The 22,019-nt window shown below is 53.3% G+C and overlaps 1 protein-coding gene across 3 annotated transcripts in view; it reads left to right on the forward strand.

Annotated features, from left to right (window-relative positions):
* Scube1 (signal peptide, CUB domain and EGF like domain containing 1) overlaps nucleotides 1-22,019 on the forward strand; it is a 137,248-nt gene that overhangs the window by 96,377 nt on the left and 18,852 nt on the right. For all 3 annotated transcript variants that reach the window (XM_008844731.1, XM_008844732.2, XM_029569166.1), the window contains 4 exons: nucleotides 6,253-6,369; nucleotides 11,011-11,133; nucleotides 14,087-14,203; nucleotides 15,493-15,615. In XM_008844731.1, the coding sequence (XP_008842953.1) occupies nucleotides 6,253-6,369; nucleotides 11,011-11,133; nucleotides 14,087-14,203; nucleotides 15,493-15,615 (480 nt within the window). The remainder of the gene's footprint in view (nucleotides 1-6,252; nucleotides 6,370-11,010; nucleotides 11,134-14,086; nucleotides 14,204-15,492; nucleotides 15,616-22,019) is intronic.

Genomic DNA, 22,019 nt, shown 5'->3' on the forward strand with positions numbered 1-22,019 from the left:
CGAGAGACCCAGAGTTTGCCTGGCCTTGGTCAGCATCTACTGCTGGTGGGACTAATTGAGGAACCATGAGATTAACAAGGACTGTGCAAAGGCCAGCCATGTACTCATAGTTGAGACTTTCAGGAGGGTGGTCCCCACCCCTAGAAACTCACAGGGTAGAAGGATGGAGTGACCTACTGCTAGAGCCCCACCCAGAAGCACAGAAGCTTGTGTCAGACCCCACACGCTGCCTGTATTACCACAAGGGACACTGTCTCAAGTCCCTCGGGCAGCCATTGAAGTCTGAAACAGGGTTTCCCCTGTGCTGAGCAGCCTCCGAGTTAAACACGGTCCCTAGAGCCACACATACTCTAACCAGGCAGGTGGTATGGCCCTGTGGTACATGGGTGTGCTCAGTGGGCATTAGCTTGATGGGGTCTCTGGGCAGAAGGGTCTGAACAGTGCAGACCATAGCTTAGGGGGCGTCTTCACACAGAGGAAGGGTACAGAGCCAGGTGTTCACCAGCTGTGTGACATGACTCATTCCCTCCCTAAGCTGTGTACAGAATGCACATGACAGTCCCTCCTACCTCCCTCTTGAGGGTGAGCTAGTGAGAGTTTTCCTGTGTCTTCCCAGTGCCCTCGACCTCATAGCTAGGGAAAGAGAGCAGTGGGGCTAGAAAAGGCCTGCTGCCTATGTCCCTGTTCCTGCCACCTGCTCTAAAGCCACTGTGTCCTTCGGAGTAGACAAGGAGCCTGCCCTCCTGCCATCCAAGGTCTCGCTCCTAGTTGGGTCTTCTATCCACCGGCTCCCTCCCAGTTCTTGAGCAGACCTGCAGGGCTCTGTCCCCCAGGTGGTTTCTTGACATCCCCAGTCCCTCTCACAGGCACACACCACTTCCCTGGCACTCCCAGCGTCCCTTGACTCGAGAGTGCTCCCGAAGACAGTTTTACAGTCCCACTGATGGGAGCTTGTCTCCCTGAGGCCTATGGGATGGGACCTGCACAGCCAACCACCATCAGCAAAGGGCCTTATAGGCCTCACCACCACCAATGTGCCAGGAAGACATTATCCAGGGTACACTGATGCTGCCTCTGAGCCTGCTGGACCCTTTGAGCATCATGGGTACAGAACCTTCTGGCCTCATCCCCAGCAGTGCTGGCATTAGACCTCTGCAGCCTTCTCTCCTGCTTCCCCTCAGAAACCTATCTCCACCTTTTTAAGGCCACATCCCTGGTCTTTCCACTCCCCAACCCTCCCCATCACTGCACTGAACCTTTCCCCTTCTCTGCCCCCCCCCATAGTGCACTGCTCTCTTCTGAGTAACAGGACAGAGCATGAGGGACCACATTTATTTTCCTAGCACAGTGTCCGATACAAACCCACCACACGATATTAATAACAGAGCTGGGCTTCAGACCCCTGAGGGAGACAGAAGAGAGGAGGCCACATGGACATGTAATGTCCATGCCGGGATGAATAGCTTTTATCCCAGAGTGATGGGCTCTATGGAAGGGTCAGAGTTCAGTCAGCAGGTAGATGGAGAAGGCCAGTGGCTAACACCTTCACAGTTGTTCAGTCAGCTCTAGAGCCTGAAAGGCAGGTGGACCCACCCTAAGACCTAGACGGGTACATTCAAAGCCTAGCACTGCTCTTCATTAGGGTCAGGCTTCAAGGGACAGGGCAGATGCTAGGTGCTGGGCTCACAAGAAACCCACCAGATCAGACCTCTGGGGAAGGGAAGACTGTTAAAACACACACACACACACACACACACACACACACACACACACACACACATAAGACACCACTGTTGAAAAGCCCTCAGGGAGGCCAGACACATATAGGTAGGAACCCAAGTTCTACAGAAGAGACAGTCCTTTGCCTAATGTCCCCCAGCTAGTTGGAGCAAAGTCTGGTACACCTGTCAGTTGGCACTCAGTTCTTGTGTCAGTCTGTCACTGAGTCCTACCTCACTGCCTCATATGTAGACCCAGACCCTGGGACCACGCTCCTCACCCTGAGCTTCAGCTCCCCCTTCCCTATGGTAAGCCTGATGCAGGGCAGGACTCATCCCCTTGCTCTATGCCATTCCTCATGGACCTCCCAAGACCCGTATTGTTGATCCTGTCATTAAGCAGAAGCCACCCCCACCATGCTGGGCCTGTGCTGATCTCTGGGCGTAAGGGCCACCCAGGTTCTTCCTGGATTCATATGGTGGATGAGAGGGCCACTAGACAAATAAAGCCACCTTTCTGGTTAGGCTTCAGAAAGCCTGGTACTCTGGGCTTCTGAGACCCAAGAACTTCATTGGGCCCAGCCAAATGGGCCATGCAGCTGAAGCCAGTAGATTCCATACATTAGGAAAGACATGAGAAAAGCCAGTCCTATACTGTCCTGTGACGTCTCCCTTGAGAAGCAGCTGACTCCTGAGTGGGTCAGTTCATCGCTGTGGCCTCTCCCTCATGGCCACAGTACTGTCTTCTTGACCCACATGTTGCCCTTTAGGCTGCGGTCTCCCTGAGACCAGGACTGTGGGTGCCAGACTCCATGTGCAGAGGATCTGAAACACCGTGCCAAAAGTTAGGGGTCACCATTACAGACCAGTCTACAAAGCCTTGGCACCTCTGCCCTTGTGTTTGGGCCATTCAAAACCCACATGGTAAATATTGTCATCTCTGTGTGCAGAGGACACAGACTCCATGTGCAAAGGAACTTCCCAAGCTTACACAGCCCATGGGCATGTGGAACCTGTTGGTCCCGTAGCTCAAGTTTGGTCCTCTGCACTGTAGATGAGACTGTCCTTCAAGAACCTCGCTGAATCCAGGGTGGTGCCCATAAGCAGAGCCTCCAGCAAGGGCCCTTTTCCCCTTCATCCCTCTATCAGAACCCTGGCCAGGCTGCCCACAGGGTGTTATGGGTCCCTCTTCATCACCTCCATGCCGAGTAAGCCCATGCAGGAACTCTGCCCAGCCAGCCCTGTGACCAGCTTCCTCCCCAGACCACCCAGCACTGTGACTAGAAGAAAGACCCATGACACCATGGGAAAAAAAACCTTCCCTGTCTCAGCCACCATCCTACATCCTCACTGAGCCCCAGCTCTGGCCTAGTCCAGCTCATCTTAACCTAATGTCTCATAGCCCTGTGAGCAGGCCAGCCCTCTAGGACTGTGTAACCTGGCCACACAGACCACTCGTCACAGACCACTAGCCCTGAAATGGGCTCATGACTGGTTTGGTGCCCTGCAGTCTCTGTCTAGAAATTCTGAATTATTTCTAAACAAAGGTTCCTTGTTATTTCTTGATGAGCTATGGGTGAGGTAGCCAATCTCGCCTGAACAAGTTCCTTCTCAGAGACTCATTTCTGCCTGTCAAAGTGGCCTTCAAGGGGCTGCTGGGAACACTGCTGAGGCTAGCACATGAAAGCTGTCTTGTCAGCCGAGCAGGGCTGTGCCTCTGGAGGGCGGTTCCCTTACAAGAGGGAAGGGAAAATCATTAGGAAGAGCCAGGAGCTCTCACTTAGAGCTAGGGTTCAGGAAGAGAGATGAGGTTCATAGGATCCCAAAAGATCTTCTGGCTCCAGCCCTTGCGAGGCGCTCTTCCCCTTTCACCCCAGCACCGTGGTTTTGGTAGCCAGACCCAGACTTTACCAGACCAACCTATACACAAGCCCCAGCTTAGGGCCTGGGATGAGACCCAGAAAAGGCCACCAGGGCGAGACAAAGAAGGACTCAAGCCCTGGGATGTCCTGCTGCAGAATAAAGAGAGGAATGTTCCCTGAACTTTTCTGAGACGGTAGTTAACCAAACGCCAGATCTAGATGGCCTCTCGTCTCGGGGGACAGAGAGGTGAGGCTTCTTGAGGCCCTCAGAGGCAGGAACTGAGCAGTGCTCCATGCTGATGGCCCCTCAGCCGTGCCCAGGAACTTCTGATTGGAAACTTCCAGAGACAAGGTAGCCAGACCCACCCACACCAGCCTGCCCCCCACCCCCGGACCTTGGTGGCACCACATGTATTGGGTTTCGTGGTGCCCCCACCCAGAACGACATGACAGAAATGCCTCCCCCTGTAATAGAGGAGGCTAGAGGCCCCACGGAGCCCAGAGTGGAAGCCAAGCCAAGCACCCAGGTGCTCCCTCTACTACCTCAGAGAAGCCCTCAGGGGGATGTCTTCCCAAAAGCACTTAAGCTCCCAGGTGGGGGACAGGCTGGGACTTGGTGAGGCAAGTGGAGTAGGACACTCCAGTGCCAGAAAGGACACAAGGAACTGGGTCTGACATCCAGCCTCGTGTGTGTGACTGCACTGGCCCCTGGAGCAGGTTTGGCAGAGACAGGTGTTAGGTGGGTCCTGGGTCCAGGGAGCTGTGGGGTTAGTCAGACCAAGCAGATCTCAGCCACCATTATCAGGCAAGTCTGCACAGCTGGGCACAGGCTCCCTATTGGGGAGACGAGGCCCAGGAGCTTGGAAGGCAGGGACATGTGACATGGAAGGCAGAGGAGAGCCTTGCCTCAGATGCCCAGAGTGATGAGGTGCCGTGAGGTAGGGCCAGCATCCAAGAACGACCATGGGGCCCTTCCCAGTCTGCAGATCAGCAATTGATTGGAGCAATGCACAGAAACAGAGCCTGACGAGGGAGGGAATGTCCTGTGGTGGAGATGCAAGAGTGGGTGGCCACTCTGCCAGAGCCCAGGTCCCTCTCAGCCTCAGTCTCCCCAACAGGCAGATGGGGGCAGTTGGTTCCTAAGGCCCCCCTCGGTTAATTCCAAGTCCCATTTAAGAGAAAGACCCATGAACTGTCAGATCTGGTTCCCAAGGCCATAGCCCCCAGTGCCTGCACCCCACCTCCACAACTAGAGAGAGGCCCAGGGGCCTGCCCAGCCCCAGTCCACAGTGCCTGTTCCCACCCCAGCTGTAATTACCCACACCTGGTGCAGGCAAGCTTTCTGCCCCTTTCCCGAGAGGGCTGTCCCACATGAAAGGCTGGCAGGCTCTCTGCTGGGGTAGGCGGCAGGATTCCCCCTCTGGTTTAACCCTGGGAAAGGAAACATTTGGTGAACGGCTCTTCAGGCCGGCACCTGGGCCCCATGGCTTTTAAGTGGGGAGTGTATTTGATCTTCACTTTGGCCCTGGGAGAGAAGCTTGTCTCCTCATTTTCCAGGTGTGGCTCTGCCTCCTGCCCCCACCCTACTGCCCCAGTGGATGTCCCTGTGAAGAGATGAGAGGGTACACACAGGCCATACACCAGTCAGAACTGGCCCACACTGGCACAGGGGCCCACCAGCTTAAGTGTGAGGAAGGTTGGCGTTCTCTGTGCCCAGATGTCAGGGCAGTGCATCAGGGAGGCAGCCTAGGCCCTGAAGGAAGAGCAGACTTGGGAGAGGAGACCAACTAAGTGAGAGAGTCTTTGAGAGAAGCACCCAGGGCCAGGCACCAAGTAAAACAAGGTATAGGCAGTGAGGGTAACTCAGGTTATAGATGATGGGCATCCAATGGCAAAGGGACAGAAGCCCACTTATGCAGACCCATTTCTACAAGAAGCAAGTCTCATGTGCTCAGGAGGTCTGGGAGAGCAGCTCCCTGTTGGTGAGCCACCACACCGTGGAGAGCCAGCTCTGCCAGCCCTGTGCAGTCCTGCAGAAGATCACTCTCGCCCCATGACGGATTCAGTGACCTCAGCCACTCCAGCCCCTTTGAATTTTTCAAAAGGAAAAAAATGCACTAGACAGGCTTCAAGTGGACAAAAACCAGACACGTTGGCGAAAGGTTCAGTGAGAGCAGATGTGGGGCTGAGAGTGATCAGCCTCCTTCAGGTGATGGATGGTGAACAGCCCTCAGGAACTCAGCCCAATGGCCAGACAGGAAAGCCATTTCACAGCAGAATGGGCTTAGGAGCCCCTACTGCCTCCTGGCCTCCACTGGTGCCTGATTCCAAGCAAGCAGAGGTTTAGGACCTGGTATGAGCGGTTAAGTACCTGCCAGGCTGGTCTCAGCACTGATCCCCATAGTGACCTGGCCCCTATAGGTGCCAACCTTTACCCTAGCACACCTCAGAGTTTGTAGACATTCCTTATCATGCCAAAGCCTCACCAGCACTTGCATGGGAACAGTGCCAGCCCACCTCACCCCCATTTTACAGATGGAGAAACTGAGCCCACAGCCAGAGTATCAGAGATAGAACTTGAACCCAGATCTCTGGTCTCATGGGTAGAGAGAAAGATGGCAGCTGGTGCCCAGGGAGACTGAGCTTCTCTGTCTCTCTTCACCCCTCACCAGAGACGTGTGCAGTGAACAACGGAGGCTGTGACCGGACATGCAAGGACACTGCCACTGGCGTAAGATGCAGCTGCCCAGTTGGATTCACACTGCAGTCGGATGGAAAGACGTGTAAAGGTCAGCAAGAGGCTGTGTTGGCACAGCCCTGCCCTCTTACAGATCCCTGCATGATGGCACGGCTGGGCTCAGCAATCTAGGCTGGAAGACAGACAAGCAAGGGCTATTAGAGAAAAGGTTAAGGAGAGTCCCCAGAAGGCTTCTGGTGAATGGGGCCCATGGCACACCTGTAAGGTCCTGGGTCAAGAAGGCTCTGATTCTGATGTTGGAATTTGCCTGTGGTTTAAACTAACAGGTGTCTTTACCACAGAACTTCCTAGGCCTTCAGCTCTGGGAGTGTGGGGTGAAGAATGATGTGTGGCCCAACCACCGGCCTTTAGTTGTAGGGAATACCATACAGCCAGTGGGGACGACCTCATGCAGGGCTGTTTGGGAAGAGCATGAGTCATGTATGTCACTGTCACAAATGTGTGAAGGGGCTTCAACTGAAGGAAGAACTAAATTAAGAGTCTAGAAGTGAGGAGGTGGCTGGAGGCAGAAAGAAAAGGCTCCCTACAGCTGCACAGGAGAGAAGGGCAGGGTGTAGCTTCCCACTGGTCTGACCGATCCACAGAGCTGCTGGGTGCCCTGAGGAGCAGGGTGACAGATGCTGGCTGAGCTCTGAGCCAGGGTGCTGAGAGAGGCCCAGTTACCCCTCAGTAGAGGCCATGAAGCCTGGTCCCCAGGAAAGGTGGGAAACTGGGTGTGAACGACAGAGCCCCCGGGCAGTTGGTGCCCCAGCACTGCAAGGGAACAGGAACAGGGACACACAAAACTCAATCCGTGGATACTAGAAATGGAGGTGAAGGGCATCTTAAAGCCAGGCGAATGTTCTGAAGGCTAGAAAAACAGACAACAGGTGACTTCTTATCAACTCAGAGGGAAGACAGTGACTAGTGGCAGAAATAATGGTTCTCATGGCTGGGAAGACAGCTCAGTTGGTAGAGTGCTGATCAGTACTCTGAACTGGACTGTCAACCAGACATTCAGTAGAACACCTGAATGGCTTTGGTCTCTAGCATCACATAAATCAGACAAGGTGGTGCACACTGTAACCTAGGGCTCCAGAGGTAGAGGCAGAGGGATCAGAAGTTCAAGGCCATCCTGGACTACGTAACTAGTTCTAGGTCAGGCTGGGCAATACGATACCCTGTCTTAATTAATAATAATAATAATAATAACAACAACAACAATAGCGACTTCTTCCACATGAATGACAAAGCCTGTTTGTTATAGCTACCATGTGGCATACTCATAGCTCAACCCATCCCTGGTGGGCACATGGACAGACAGACAGCACCTGGGTTGTTACCACGTGGGTGTGCCACTAGGAGTGACTGCAAGGAAGCCAGCAGTGTGCAGACCTGGGTGTCCTCATAGTCCACTGATGTCACAACAGGCCACCATCACATGAGATACCAGGCCAGCAGAGGGTAGAGCCAGGCCTTGCTGCAGCCTCCAAGGTGCAGGCTGACTGGAGGGCAGTGCAAGGTGTCATTCCTAAGATGAGATCAGGGTGGTCTGGAACACAGAAACAGCTGCCAGCCTCTGAGATCCACCTGATCTGGCTAGAAGGGGCCTGGGCAGTGTGTGGCCTGAGAGGAAGCAAATGAGTGGAGCTGCTGCCTCACTCAGTCCTTTAGCCCAAGCCATGCCCTGGCCTCCCCTCCATTTTGGGAGTGCCATAGGTGTGAAGGAGGCTGAGTCCCAGGCCCACTGCCCCAGCCCCCAATGACCTTCCCCATTTCCCACAGTTCTCCTGAAATAATTGGGCCCTTTAACCCAGCTACCCTTGCCCAGTCCTTCAGCCAAACCTCCTCCATGAGCACAAGCCGCTCCTTCCCTCCCCGCTCCTGACTTCTGGAGTGGGTCTGCACAGTCATTTAACTGAGAGGCTCCAGCTCCTGCTGGGTACAGGTGCTGGGAATTAGAGTGCATGGAGATGGCTTTGGTCAGTCCAGTCTCTGAGGTAAAGATGTCCACAGTGCGACTGTGTGTGATGACATCCGAGTAACAGAAGAGTGAGGAACAGCAGCCTGGCCTGCAGTTGGAAGATGGGGGCAGAGGCCTTCATTAGCGGTAGGAGGTCAGCTTTTCCAGTGACTGCCGGCTGAGGCCCAGTCAGGGTGAGGCAGGGCGGGCACAGACCCTGGTTGTCATTTTGAGGCAGTCCCTGCAGTCTCTGGGCAGAACCCTAGAGCAGTGAGACTGCCTCTGCCATGGCCAGGTTCACAGTGACACTGCTTAGGCAGACAACTGTGGCGGTGGAGAAAGCGGAGTGGAGATTCCTCTACAGACACTGGAGTTGAAGGGCTGAGGACTCGTGTATAACCGCCTGGTGTGGCCATCATGATATCTTCAAGTTCAAGAAGTCAGGTGGTTGCCACAGATCCCAGAGCTGGTGTCTATGAGTTGCTTGACAGTTGGCTAGAAACAGAGGCACCAGCAGGGCTGAGGGATCTGGCCAGAGCAAGCCAGCAGGGGATTCCTAGTGAACCCGAGGCTCTACCCTAAGGTTCCAGCTTGCCTGTCAGGTGTACACTCTGATCTTGGCAAGAGTCTAGAGGACAATATCAAAGAGATGACTTCAAAGGTTCAGGGTTTTCTGAAAGCCCAAAAGTCAGGTGGCTGGTGGGGGTGGTGACAGAGGGCTGAGAAACCCAGTGCAGAAAGTCCCAGGCCAGAAGGGGGTGGGGAAGTGGGCCATTTGCCCAAGCATGAGGGCCTGGGGGTTTGTCCCCAGATCTGACTTTGCTCAAGTGGACAGCGTGGGCCCACCGCAGTCTCTAGCTTCCTGTGTGGTGCTGCACCACTTGCTATCAGGTAGTGGGCATCTTGCTCCTCCCAAAGGAAGAGGTGGGAGCCTGGATTGCTTCTGGGGCTAGAGCCTGTCCTCCCACCATCTCCCAGAGCAGCCTGGGAGAACCCCCACCCACCACCTGCTCTTTCTTTCTCCTCCACCTTGCCCTGGGCCAGGCAGGCCACCTGCCAGGATGTTCACCTGAGTGGGAATGGTTTCCTCATCTGCTTCCCCTGGCCAGCCCAGCCCAGCACTTAGCCTCCCCAACCCCAAGACCCTCAGTCATAGACCCCACAGGTGGCCAGGCTGTGCCCAGTGGAACGGCAGAAGGGAGCAAGGTATTCTGGGCTCACCCCATCAGGGCACCCCCATACACACAAACCTGGGCCCAATGCACCACTCCTGGACCCTCCTTAGCCTGACTAAGCTCCTCCCCACTGACTGGGGTCCCTCACTTGCCATTTGTTCCTTCATCTCTTAACTCTCTGAACATCTCAGGGAAGGCCCTGGGCCCTGGGTGTCACCTCTGCTGTCCTCGGGTGCTCTCACGTCCCTGAAGACGGCCTATGATAAGAAAGTGGGGCCAGGCAGTTTCTTGAGGACTGAGGTGTGACCCAAGCCCTGCAGAAGGTCAGCAGGAAGAGGTGGACAGCTGGGTCCAAGTGTACAGCCAGATGTAGCTGTAAAGGGAAGAGCTGTGAGCCTCCACCCAGGGTCGGCCTTTATCCTGGGATACCGGAGGCCTCAGCAGACTTAGTGGGGAAAGGACATGGCCAGATTCGCTGTGGGAGGAGGTATTAGCTGTCTGGTGGGGAGTAGATGGGACACAGTGGAGGAGGGGAAGCAGGAGAGGGACAGAAGTTACATCCTGAGGATTCATCAAAGGTTGAGGGCCATGTGAGTCCAGCACTCCTGTACCACATCCTGGGTTGGAGGGAGGAATGACTTCTCTGCTACCCACAAGTAGCCAGCTGCACCAGCCTGAGCTCGTTCTCCTCCTGTCCCTGTAGTAGCCACTTTGCTATGGGCTCAGATGGGGAAGGGACAAATAGGGGGGCTCCAAGACCCAGCCCATTCCTAGGATCAGGGGAAGAAGGCAAGGCAGGAGTCTAACCATGGCCAGCCCTTGGAGCTCAGGAGAGCAGGCCACGGAGATGAAGAGAGAGACTGGCAGGCTTTGCTCATGAGGAGCGTCATATATGACATGGGGTGGGGGGTTGGGGGGGTCAGTGACCTCTGGAATGTAGCCATCACTCATTAATTGCTGAATGGAGGAACAGCTCACACATGTGGGGAAGTGGGGTGGAGCCACTGGGCCCAAGTAACAGCCTGGACCTCAGTCACCTGTGGAAGCTTCATAGACCAGCATTCAAACATGCAGTGACCCTGCTTCTCAAGTGCTAAGTACCAGCACCTTGGGGATATTACCTCCTGTCATCACAATGTCCTACACTATGGGGACCTTACTTATCCTCATCCTTGGAGGGGCAAGGAGCATAGATCCCTGCATGTCACCTGGGCATGTCGCCTGAGGCGGCCTCTGCTGCACCCTCACCCGCTCCAAGATGCTTCACCCAGATATGCAGGTAAAAGGACCTGGGGACATCATTGTCCTTGTTGATTCCCGAGACAGGGTACCAGGCTTACCAATCACAGAAGAAATGGGGGAACATGGGGATCCGGGGCTAAGTTGTACGCCCAGGTCCACCCCCTCCAAGACCTGTGATCAGCTGGGGACCTGAGACCAACAACCCCAGGCAGTCAGTGGCTGACAAGCAAGTCAGAGCCAAGAAGACAGGTTGACACTGTCCCCCAAGGCCGTCTCCACCACCTGAGCTGCCTCCCCTACCCTCCCCTTTCAGACATCAACGAGTGCTTGATGAACAACGGAGGCTGTGACCACTTCTGTCGGAACACAGTGGGTAGTTTTGAGTGTGGCTGCCGCAAAGGCCACAAACTGCTGACGGATGAGCGGACCTGCCAAGGTGAGTGTCCTCCGAGCCCAGGAACCCCTGACTAACCCACCGTCACAGCTGGTCCTGAGGGCTAGTGCCCCTCCTCTTTTGGACTCCTGCAGGCTCCCAGGAGAGGAAAGAACTCAAATTGGGTAGTCCAGAACACCGAGTTCTCCCGGCCAGGGCACCTGTTCTTGCCCACTTCTCCACCCAATCCAACCCTATCCCCTGTCCTCTGTACCTTTAATTGATGGAAAATGAGCTGGGCATGGTTGTGCATGCCTCTGGTCTCAGCTACTTGGGAGGCGGAGGCAGAACTGTGAGTTTGAGCCTAGCCTGGGCTACATAGTAAGACCTCATCTAGTATATAGGAAAGGCTCAGAGAAAGATCCACCCTCCCTCCCCTCCTGCATCCACCAGTGTGCAGCCAGCCCAGCTTCGGAGGCATAATGCTGCCTCCTGGTGGAGAACATCCCACACCACAGAGGCTCCAACAGTGTCCAGGCCTCTGCACAGCAGAGTCCAGGGCAAGTCCAGCAGCCCCCAGTATGCAGTGGGAGCCCAGAGAAGACAGGGGGATTGGAGAGGGCCGGAGAGCTTCCCAGGGAGGCCACCATGACATGCTGGACCTGACGTCAGTTGCCAAGAGGGCAGAAAGCAGGAAATCAGTCCATCAGGAAATCAGTCCGTTAGGAAATCTCAGTCCATTAAGAAATCTCAGTCCATTAGGAAATCAGTCCATTAGGAAGGGAAGTTTGGGAAGCAATGGGACCTCAGGGGGCTGGACAGCACCAGTGGGCAGGAGACAGGTGCCCTGTGGGACCAGCTTGGGGAGGAGACACAAAGGAAGAGCTGCAGATGGGCCTCAGAGCTGATTATCCTACCGGGGTCTGGCTGTTTTGTTCCCATGAGTCACCACAGTTGCAGAGCAGACAGCTCTTTGGTTATAGGACCGGCAGCCTCTGCCTGTGAGTAGTTCAGTGCCTGAGTAGTGAGGCCTCAAGGTGCCAGGTCCTAGTAAGAGGAGACTACCAAGGGGACCCCAGGGTCAGCCTGGCTTCTGACTCACCATGTCTGTCAGGGTCAGCCACTCCCTCCCCCAGGCCAGGCCTTACTCCCCTGGATGAATGTCCTGGCTCATCTTCCTCTTGAGAGCCCAGGACAGCTGGTCAGGCCCCACAGGGTTCCTCCACACACTGGCTTTGTTTCATCATCACCATGTCTGTCAGGGTCAGCCACTCCCTCCCCAGGCCAGGCCTTACTCCCCTGGATGAATGTCCTGGCTCATCTTCCTCTTGAGAGCCCAGGACAGCTGGTCAGGCCCCACAGGGTTCCTCCACACACTGGCTTTGTTTCATCATCAGCTTGCCAAGTTCCGTGGAGGACTGAGGGCCCTTGATCTTGAATCTTCAACTGCCCCTGAGAGAGCAGCAAGGTGCTGGGCACACCTAGGCTCTGCACCAAGGCCTCCCCTGCCTTGCTCCGTACCCAGCCCCATCTGCATCTCCACCCTTTTCCAGCTCATCTCTCTGAGTCTATGGTCTCCCCAGGTCCAGCAGAGAGGGGTCCAAGCTCCTTAAGGACCCCAGTACCTTCCCAGTGCCCATTGATCCTCATACAGTCCCTTGGCCTCCCAGCCTTTGCCTGGACACACTTCCTCCATTCCAAGCAGGACCCATCCATAGCCCCAGGAAGTCTTCCCAGACCCCTGGAAGGGATCACACCCTCCTCTGAGTGCCTACAGCATGACTCCTTCCTTGTATGAGGGTTCTATAAGCATGCCCATATTAAGAATATATGTGGAGTTACATGGACAAAATTCTGTTGTATTCAAAGAATGAACTCAGCTGCCATGCTATGGAGGGGCAGGTCAGTATCTACTTTGTGTCAGCTGGTCCTTTAAGAGCTATTTCCCTCAGAGTTTATGTCCAGGACAGACTGTGTCCTGGGTGCGTGTGGTTCATGTCTTCCTTTTCAGTAACAAGCAATCCCTGACTCTCCACCTTTCTCTTTTCACTTTGGCTGCCAGGAAGTTTGTAATTAAGCGTTATATGCTACCAGAGCTCCTTTTAAAAGTTTTATGGGTAGTGAGTTCCCCTCTCTTATTTGTGCCATTTTCCTTAACTTCTCCAAAAACATAGGAACACACATGTTGGTCAACATCCAACAGGCCTGAGTTCATGTTCCATTTCACTGCCTCTCAGAGTTTTTCAAGCAAGCCCCAGTCATTTTTCCTCTTGGGGTGTATATTAAATTCCTCTCCTATGGGACCTCAGACCTATAATCCAGGGCTCAAGAGGGAGAGGCAGGAGAATCAGGAGTCCAAAGCCAGCCTGGGCTATATAGTAAGATCCAGTCTCAAAAGTAAAACAAAATCAAAGGGTGGGAAGATGGCTCAGTGTAAAGTGATTGCTTACAAGCATGAGGACTTGAGTTCCTATCCCCAGCACCCACAGACACGGATGTAACCTCAGAGTCCGGGGCAGGTGAAGACAGGAAGATCGCTAGGACTTGCTAGCCAGCCAGTCTAGCCGACAGCTTCTGGTGCAGTGAGAGAGCCTGTCTAAACAAATAAATACGGTAGAGAGCAATTGAGGAAGACACCAAACATTGACCTCTGACCTCCACATGCCTGTGTACACACAGGTAAGTGCAGTGCACGCGCAGACACAAAATAAACACACAAAATAAACAAAGCAAACACAAATCTTTCCTATGCAGGTAGGTGAAATATTGACAAGCAGAGGTTCATAATAATCTTACTCGATGTTCCTTCCCCACTCACCTCCAGATGTGAGGGGGCTTCTACCCAGAAATGGGGCTGTCGGAGACAGCATAGGAACCTGAGCAACAAGAGGCCTAACGGAGGCTGCAGGAGCTGCGCTGAGCCTCAGGACCCGGGGACTGTCCAGGCTGGGTGTTCATTGAGTGACACACCTGCCCAGACGCCCTGTGCTGACTCCCTCATGCTGTCTCCCCACAGACATCGATGAGTGCTCCTTCGAGCGGACCTGTGACCACATCTGCATCAATTCCCCGGGTGGCTTCCAGTGCTTGTGTCACCGCGGCTACACACTCTACGGGACAACCCACTGCGGAGGTCTGCAGCCCGCCCACCAGGGCCACCTCCCCCTCGAGGCACGCGTCTGGCCATGTGGCCACCGACTCTGCTCCCCACACCCAACCCTGCCCCGGGAAGGACTTTGCAAAACTGGAACTTCAGGGCGGAGGGGCTGGGCCAAGGGCAAGGGAGAGAAGGATGGGGGCAGGGTGCCAGGCCTTGGCCAACTTGGGGACATAAGCTAAGAATCTTATTTCCTGGAGCACTCCAGTCCAGAAAGGGGTGACTGATACACAGAAAATTCCAGAAAGTTCATTCCAGAGAAAGGCAAGATAGTGAGAATCCAAAGGAGGATTATTTGGGTCAGGATGGGGAAGTGTTCTAGGAGAAGCATGTGCAAAGGCACAGAGGCAGGGGGTACAGAAGGGGTGAGCCACAAGCAGGGGGCACAGGGCGATGTCCCCAGGGGAAGCACACCCTGGTGATTGATGCGGGGTTGCATGAGCCCAGGAAGATGAAGATCTTATTCACGGGGCCATGAAAAAAAGCAGGATGGCTTCAAGCAGGGTCCAGTATGGTCAAAGGACTCTGGTTGCAGGGTGGGGGTGGTGCAGGTGGAGAAAGTCAGAGCAGCATGGAACCCAGGTAACCTGTAGGGGAGTGGCCCGTGGCTTGAGTGCTTGAGCTAGGTCCGGGAGTCAGGGCTAGAGAGAAGGTTCTAAATGACTCCACAGGCTGGGGGTGTAGCCGGGTGGTGGAGCGCTTGCTTAGGGCTGGGTTCCAGCCCTGTTTCCCATCCCCAGCACCACCACAAACAGGAGCCAAAGGGCTCTGGATGTGATTGGTGAAGATGGGAGCCCAGGAGGGGCGGCCGTGGTCTCTTCTTCTATGACTGGGGGGCAGTGGTGGAGGCAGGGAACAGGGATGCTGAGCAGCTACTAGATGGTGGCTTCGGGTCTCATAGAGTGACTCTCGAACACCGAGTGCCACCTCCCTGGCCCGCAGGTCACTGGGTGACACAGAGCTGGAAGGGTTGTCCTTGCTAATCCTGCTTCAGAGGGGGCTTTTGGTTAGAGGAAGAAGAGCCTCTGGTGACTCCTTTCGTCCTAGTGCCTACGGTACACGAAGGGAGACCAAGGCTGGGAAGGATCTGGTACAGCTGCAAGCAGACAAGGCTCATGACTCCTCAGCCCTCTCCAGGCTGATCTGGGGTCAGGAGCGTCCTGGCCTCTGGTCCTGGGTGCCCCCTGCCTTCCTGGCACCATGGGTTTGGCCCGGGCTGGTGGGCCCGCCCCCTCCTGCCCTCACCCTTGTGCCTGTGTTTCCAGACGTGGATGAGTGCAGCATCAACAACGGCAGCTGCGAGCGAGGTTGTATCAACACCAAGGGCAGCTATGAGTGCATCTGCCCACCAGGGAGGCAGCTGCACTGGAACCGGAAGGACTGCGTGGGTAAGTGGGGCTGGGCTGGGAAGGAAGGCCTGCCCTGCTAGCTTTGTCCCTTCCACTGGTAGGTAGGGGACATGCAAGGGACAGTGACTTCAGAGGGGAGGTGGCTCTTTGGGTCCTGGGTTACTGGACCAGGGATTCTTGTCCCTGGGATCGGCTAATGGCAACCAGTGCTTGGGGACGAGGGGACACCAGAAGTCAGTCAACCCTAGTATCAGTCAGGGACACAGGGATAGGGCCCTGTGAGGTAGAGAGATGAGCCACAGAATGGGAGATCTGGAAGTCTGTAGACCAAGGCTGTGGGCCCAGGACCCTACTGATATCTCAGGCTAGAAGCTGGGGGAGGTGAGTTGAGGGCCCACCTCCCCCAGCTCCCCCAGCATGGTTGGGGAGCTATGGTGGCAGCATCAGGTCCAAAACTGCCCCCCGCACCTGTTGCCAGCCCCACAAGGGGCCAGTACTGCCTCTAGACAGCTCATGTTTCCCACAAGGCCTGCTCACCTCTAGCTAAGTTCTGACAGTGTTAGTAGGTTCTTCAATGAGCTGAGCACCTGCCCCCCAACCCCCAGAGGGCCCAGTTCTGGGGGTGGAGCCATGTGCTGCCATCCTCCAACTCACTCTCCAGGTTGCTGCCCTGCCTTGCTCTAATGTCACAGCAACCAAAGTGAGCCTTATAAATCCAAGGCAGATGCTAGGCATGGTGGCGCAGGCCTGTGATCCCAGCTACTCAGGAGGCTGAGGCAGGAGGATCAAAAGTTCACTGCCTACCTGGGCTACAGAGTGAATTCAATGAGTTCAAAGCTACTCAGTGAGACCTTATCTCAGACTAGAAAACAACATGGGGGGGCTATACCTCAGTGGTAGAGCATTTGCCTAGAATGCTCGAGGCCCTGGGTTCAAGCCAAGATACCTTCTCTGCCAGTAATGCCTCATTCACTTGAGAATCAAAACCAAGGTGTTCCCTCACCCCCCCCCCTTTTTTTTTTGAGACAAGGTCTCACTCACTACGCAGCCATCGCTGGCCTGGAACTCACTATGCAGACCAGGCTGACCTGGAACTCACAGAGATCTGCCTGCCTCTAGCTACTGAGTGCTGGGATTACAGAAGTGTGCCCAGCGGGGTCAAGTCCTTAGAACAGCCAGCAGATCTTCCACCCTCCCCAAATTTACTCCATGCCAGCTCACCCGGCTCCCACCCCTCCACGCCCACCGCTGAGCCCAAGGGTGCTGGCTTTCTCTTGGCCCCTTTGCTCTCCAAGTGCTGCAGCATCTGCACAGTGAAGCCTCAGTCTTGTCCAGTCTTCACTGTGGCACTGCCTCTGCGTGCAGCACTCTTGGTGGGGGTCTGACTGCTGGTCATATGTTGGTGAGTGTCATGTTATACCACTTTCATCTTTAAGTCACCTGATGAATTGAATGTTCTAGGCACTGGACATGGGCTGACTGAGACAAATGAGTATAACGAAAGGCATTAGCAGAAGGTTCTGGAAGGCTCTGGGACCATGAGCTAAGGTCTCCTAGGCCTGACCAAGAGACAAGTCTAAGTCTCAGTAAGTCTACCATAGGTATCTGGGTTGCTTTCCCTCGGCCTCTGTGATTGGCTCCTCTCACTCTTCTGTGAGTCCAAGTCCAGCATGAGCCACATGTTAGAGGTAGCCAGACCCACAGATGGCCACGGAAATTCCCAAGTTACTCTATCAACGACAGCTGTGGCAACAAGTCAGCATTTGGAGGTCCTCCCTGCCACCCCACCCTACCATGGCACAGGCTACTGTGTTCACAACATTGCCCAAAGGGAGGGGCTCTTTGTTTATTAGTTTTGCAATGCTGAGGCTGGAACCCAGGGCTTTCTGCATGCTGGAGTTACAGGTCAGTCCACAAGGTAGCCTCCACCTCTGTATGACTGCAGCTGGCCTTGAACTCCTGGTCCTCTTTCCCAATGCCTCCAACTCCCAAGTGCTAGGATTATGCACCCAATGCCAGAGGAAACTTGGTGAGCACTGTGAGTTGCCCAGCTCCCATAAATGGCCTTTCTGTCCCTATGGTCTGTTTCACCCATTATTATACTCCTCAGAGAGACATTGTCCCTTGATTCCCAAGTGAAAGCACCGGCCCCTGAGAGCACGGCCTGGAGGGTCCTGCGCTTGGAAGGTTCTCACAGCCCCCGCCCCCAAGATACCCTGGGCCCTAGTGCAGCTTTTCCTGTAAGAGATGTGACCTCAGTGGAGCAGCAGGTGCCTGGCAGGGGATGGGTGTAACACACTCACAGGTGCCCTCAGGGATCACCAAGGCCGCCTTTCCTAGCGCCAGGGCCTTTCTTTCTTTTATCATAAAGAGCATGTTAAGGAAAAAGTCTTGTGAAACACTCTACCACTTTTCAAATTGGCTACACTAACAATAGAATTGGGCTCTCAGCTATCCCAGCAAAGGCTAGGTGTGGGTGAGATGCCATTCGTAAGGGAAAGATGACATAGGCTCAGTCGGAGGGGTTTAACCTTAAATCCATATGGTAGGAACCCTAAAAGAACGCGAAGGACAGCCAGGGGTGGCAGTGTACACCTGTCACCTCAGCATTTGGAAGGTAGAAGCAGGAGGGTCAGAAGTTCAAGGTTATCTTCAGCTACATGACAACTTTGAGGACAAACTAGGGTACACGAGACCTTGTCTTGAAAGAGAAAGAGACAGACGGACAGACGTGGTGGTGGTGCTCGCCTTTAATTCCAGCACTTGGGAGGTTGAGGCAGACAGATCTCTGTGACTTTAAGACCAAACTGGTCTATATAGGGAGTTCCAGGACAACCTTAGGGCTACTTAGTGAGACCCTGTCTCAAAAAAACAACAAAGGGACTGGAGAGGTGGCTCCATGGTTAAGAGCACTGGCTGCTGTTACAGAGGACCCGGGTTCGATTCTCAGCACCCACATGGCAAAGAGCTACCATCTGTAATTCCAGTTCCAGGAGAATCTGACGCCCTCTTCTGACCTCTGTGGGCATTGCACAAAATGGGTGCCCTTGCATACATGTAGGCACTACTCTTAGAAAATAATAATTTTTTTAAACAAAGACTACAGACTACACACTTGAAGGAGCATGTGTCTCTCAGCAGTTCCTGACTCTTAAGAAGGTCCCCCCTCCCGTGGTCTTGGGATAACTGTCTATGTGATGTCAGCTGTCTGCCCTGAATCCTGAGTAACAGGACTCTGTGCTCTGTGCTCTGGAGAGCCTCAGTTAACACTTCTCCATGGTGACTTTACATTCTGGAAAATTCGTTTCTAGTCTTCCAAGACGGCAATGTAGTGAAGGTAGAGACACTTCTAAGTACTTCATGATGAACTCTCTCAAGAAAATGAGTATTACTAAATGAGTGTGTGGAATGTCCCAAGGGAACACAGACTATAATACCCCAGTCCTGTGAGTGCTGTGATCTCTGTCAGCACGGAACTGCTTCAGTTCATCCAGAGAAAAAGAAACCCTAGTGTATGTATTTATACCCTTCGAGGACCCCAGGGGTAGCCTAGCACTCGGTGCCAGCAGCCTGTTGAGCATGGAGACCTGAAAAACCATTTCCTGTGACCCCTGGCTCCTATGTTGAGGGTCTCCGGGTTCAGCTATGGGCAGAAAAGCACTTGTTTTTTTAGCATTCCAAAGCTGCATGCGACTCCAAAGCTTTGTGACTCTCTGTAAACATTTACCCTTTTGTTTTTAACGGCAGAACATGCCCTAGACTTCACCCAGCTGGGTTCTTGCACGTTCAGGCTGATGCCTTCTCTCTTGGGTTTGTTTTTTGTTTCTGTTACAACTGTATTAAGACACAGCTCGTGTCATGCATGGAATTCATCTGTGCTATTCAGCATACACAGCAGCAGGGTTTCAGTACTTTTACTGAACTCTGTGAAGCACCACAAATTCCGGGTGTGTGTGTGTGTGTGTGTGTGTGTGTGTGTGTGTGTGAGACCAAGTTCACATGGGGGCTGGAGGTCAGCATCTGGTGTCTTCCTCAATCGCTCTCCATGTTACTTTCTGAGACAAGGTCTCTCTCTAAACCTGGAGCTTGACAGGCTGACCAGTAGCCCCAGGGATCGTCCTTCACAGCACTGGGATAACCACCATGCTCAGCTTTTCGCATCAGTGCTGGGGATTACACTTGGGCCCTCATGCTTGCAGAGCAAGCACTTTACCAACTAAGCCATCCCCTCAGCCCTCGTGCACCTTTTTAAATTGAGTTTTTCTTTATTACTCCATTTTAAGATTCCCTTATACAACCTGTGTGTTCGCCAGCTTTGTGTGGCTGTGACAAAATACATGAGATAAACAACTTAAGGAAGAAAGATTTATTTTGGCTCATGGTTCTGGAAGTTTCTTTCGGTGGTCAGTTGGCTCCATTGTTTCCTGGCCTGTGATGAGGCACAATATCGTGGCCGGAAAGCAAATCCCCTAGTGGTTGTAATGACAGAACACAGCACCTATGGGGAACTAAAAGCTGAGGGGGTTGTCAGGGCAGCTGCTCCTCTGTCCTCTGTCCTCCAGGGCCTTCCCTCACAGTACAGAACCCAACACCCTCTGTTCTCAGGGAAGCCACGGCCCACGGACCATTTTGTTTATTTGGATTCTTCACTGGATTTATTTCTCTATTTGATGTTTTCATCTGGAGCACCATAAGGATTTTGGTTTGTTTCTAGATTATTTACTTTCTCAGACACCTTGAAAATGCTTTAAACTGCCAACATCCCACACCAACTTATCCTTCCACCTGAGTCCCCCATACCTCCACGAGCCCATCTGCAAGAAGACAGGACAAAGACTCCCTTATTCTGGGCCTGGCTGCGCTCACACATAACCCAAGGGGAAACTCCTCGTGGCATGTGCACTGGTTCATGTTTTCACTGTTCTCTTAGGGCTATTTTTTACAACTAGACTCAGCTGTGTGTTAAGTCTTCTCCTGCTCCGAGTCACCTGCCGCCTTCTCCCCATCCAAGATCCTAAGTTAGTTTAATTCACAGCACAGATCTGACCATGCAGGTTGACAATTATCCAACGAAATCCTGTGCGAAAAGTCCGAAGCAAATATTAGTCCACCTCCTGTAGCTTGGGAAATTTTTAAAGATTTTTATTATTGTTTTTATTTGTGTGTGTGTACATGTGTGTGTATGCATAAATGTATGCCATACATGTGCATGCCTGCGGAGGTCAGAGACATCAGACCCCTAGAGCTGAAGTTTTAGGCAGTTGTGAGCCATCTCACTTGGGTGCTGAGGGCTGAACTCAGGTCCTCTGAAAGAACAGCAAGTGCTCTGAGCCACTGAGGCACCAGCTTAGAAAATTTTAATGCAGCCCTTTCATTGTGCTCGGTGAACTCTAGGCCAGGCTTTAAATTCAACAAATCTGTTTTCTGGACAAAGGATATTCTTTCTTTCTTCTTTCTTTCTTTCTTTCTTTCTTTCTTTCTTTCCCTTCTTATTGTATGTATGTATGCATATGTGTGATATTCTTGTGTATGTGGAGTGTGTGTGTGCGCGCCAAGGTCAACCTTGGGAGTTGTCCCTCGGTATCTATCCACCTTGTTTTTTGGTCTTTTTAAATATTTTTTATTTTATGTGTATGAGTGTATTGCCTGCATGTATATAAGTGCACCCATGTCATGCAATGCCCATGGAGGTCAGAAGAGGGCATCAGATCCCCTGGAACTAGAGTATGGACAGTTGTTAGCCGCCATGTGGGTGCTGGGAATTGAACCCAGGTCCTCTGCAAGAGCAGCCAGTGCTCTTAACTGCTGAGCCGTGTCTCCAGCCCCCACCTTGTTTTCTTAGATAGAACTTCTCACTGGGACCTGAAACTCACTGAGTAGGTTAGGCTAACTGGTCAGTGAGTCTCAGGGATTCACCTGCCCAACCCCCAGTACTGGGATTTATGAGTATGTGGCACCATGCCTGTTTTCTTTTACATGAGTTCTGAGGATCAAACTCAGGTCCTCAAGCTTGTGAGACAAGCACTTTACCAACTGAGCTATTTCTCAGCCTTAGGCAAAAGGTTTTAATGGAATACCATGCAATGAAGTTTCTCCTTTGCTGAACTCAACTCCAAGGAAAGAAGGGACTTATTAAAGAAGCCTGAAGGGCTGGAGAGCTGGCTCAGCTGTTAAGAGCACTGGCTGCTCTTGCAGAGGACCCAGGTTTGGCTCCCAGCACCTACATAGCGGCTCTCAACTATCTGTGACTCCAGTTCCAGGGGATCCAATGCCCTCTTCTGGCCTCTGAAGGCACCAGACGTACATGTGGTGCACATACATACAGGCAGGCAAATATTCATACATATAAAAGTAAATCTTTTTTTAAAAAAGGGTCGCTGTGGGATGTAGCTTAGTGGTACAATGTTTAACTACTATACTGAGGTCCTAGGTTCAGTTCCCAG

The sequence above is a fragment of the Nannospalax galili genome, unplaced genomic scaffold (genome assembly GCF_000622305.1).
Source record: "Nannospalax galili isolate Female #2095 unplaced genomic scaffold, S.galili_v1.0 scaffold180, whole genome shotgun sequence".
Classification (NCBI taxonomy): Eukaryota; Metazoa; Chordata; class Mammalia; order Rodentia; family Spalacidae; genus Nannospalax; species Nannospalax galili.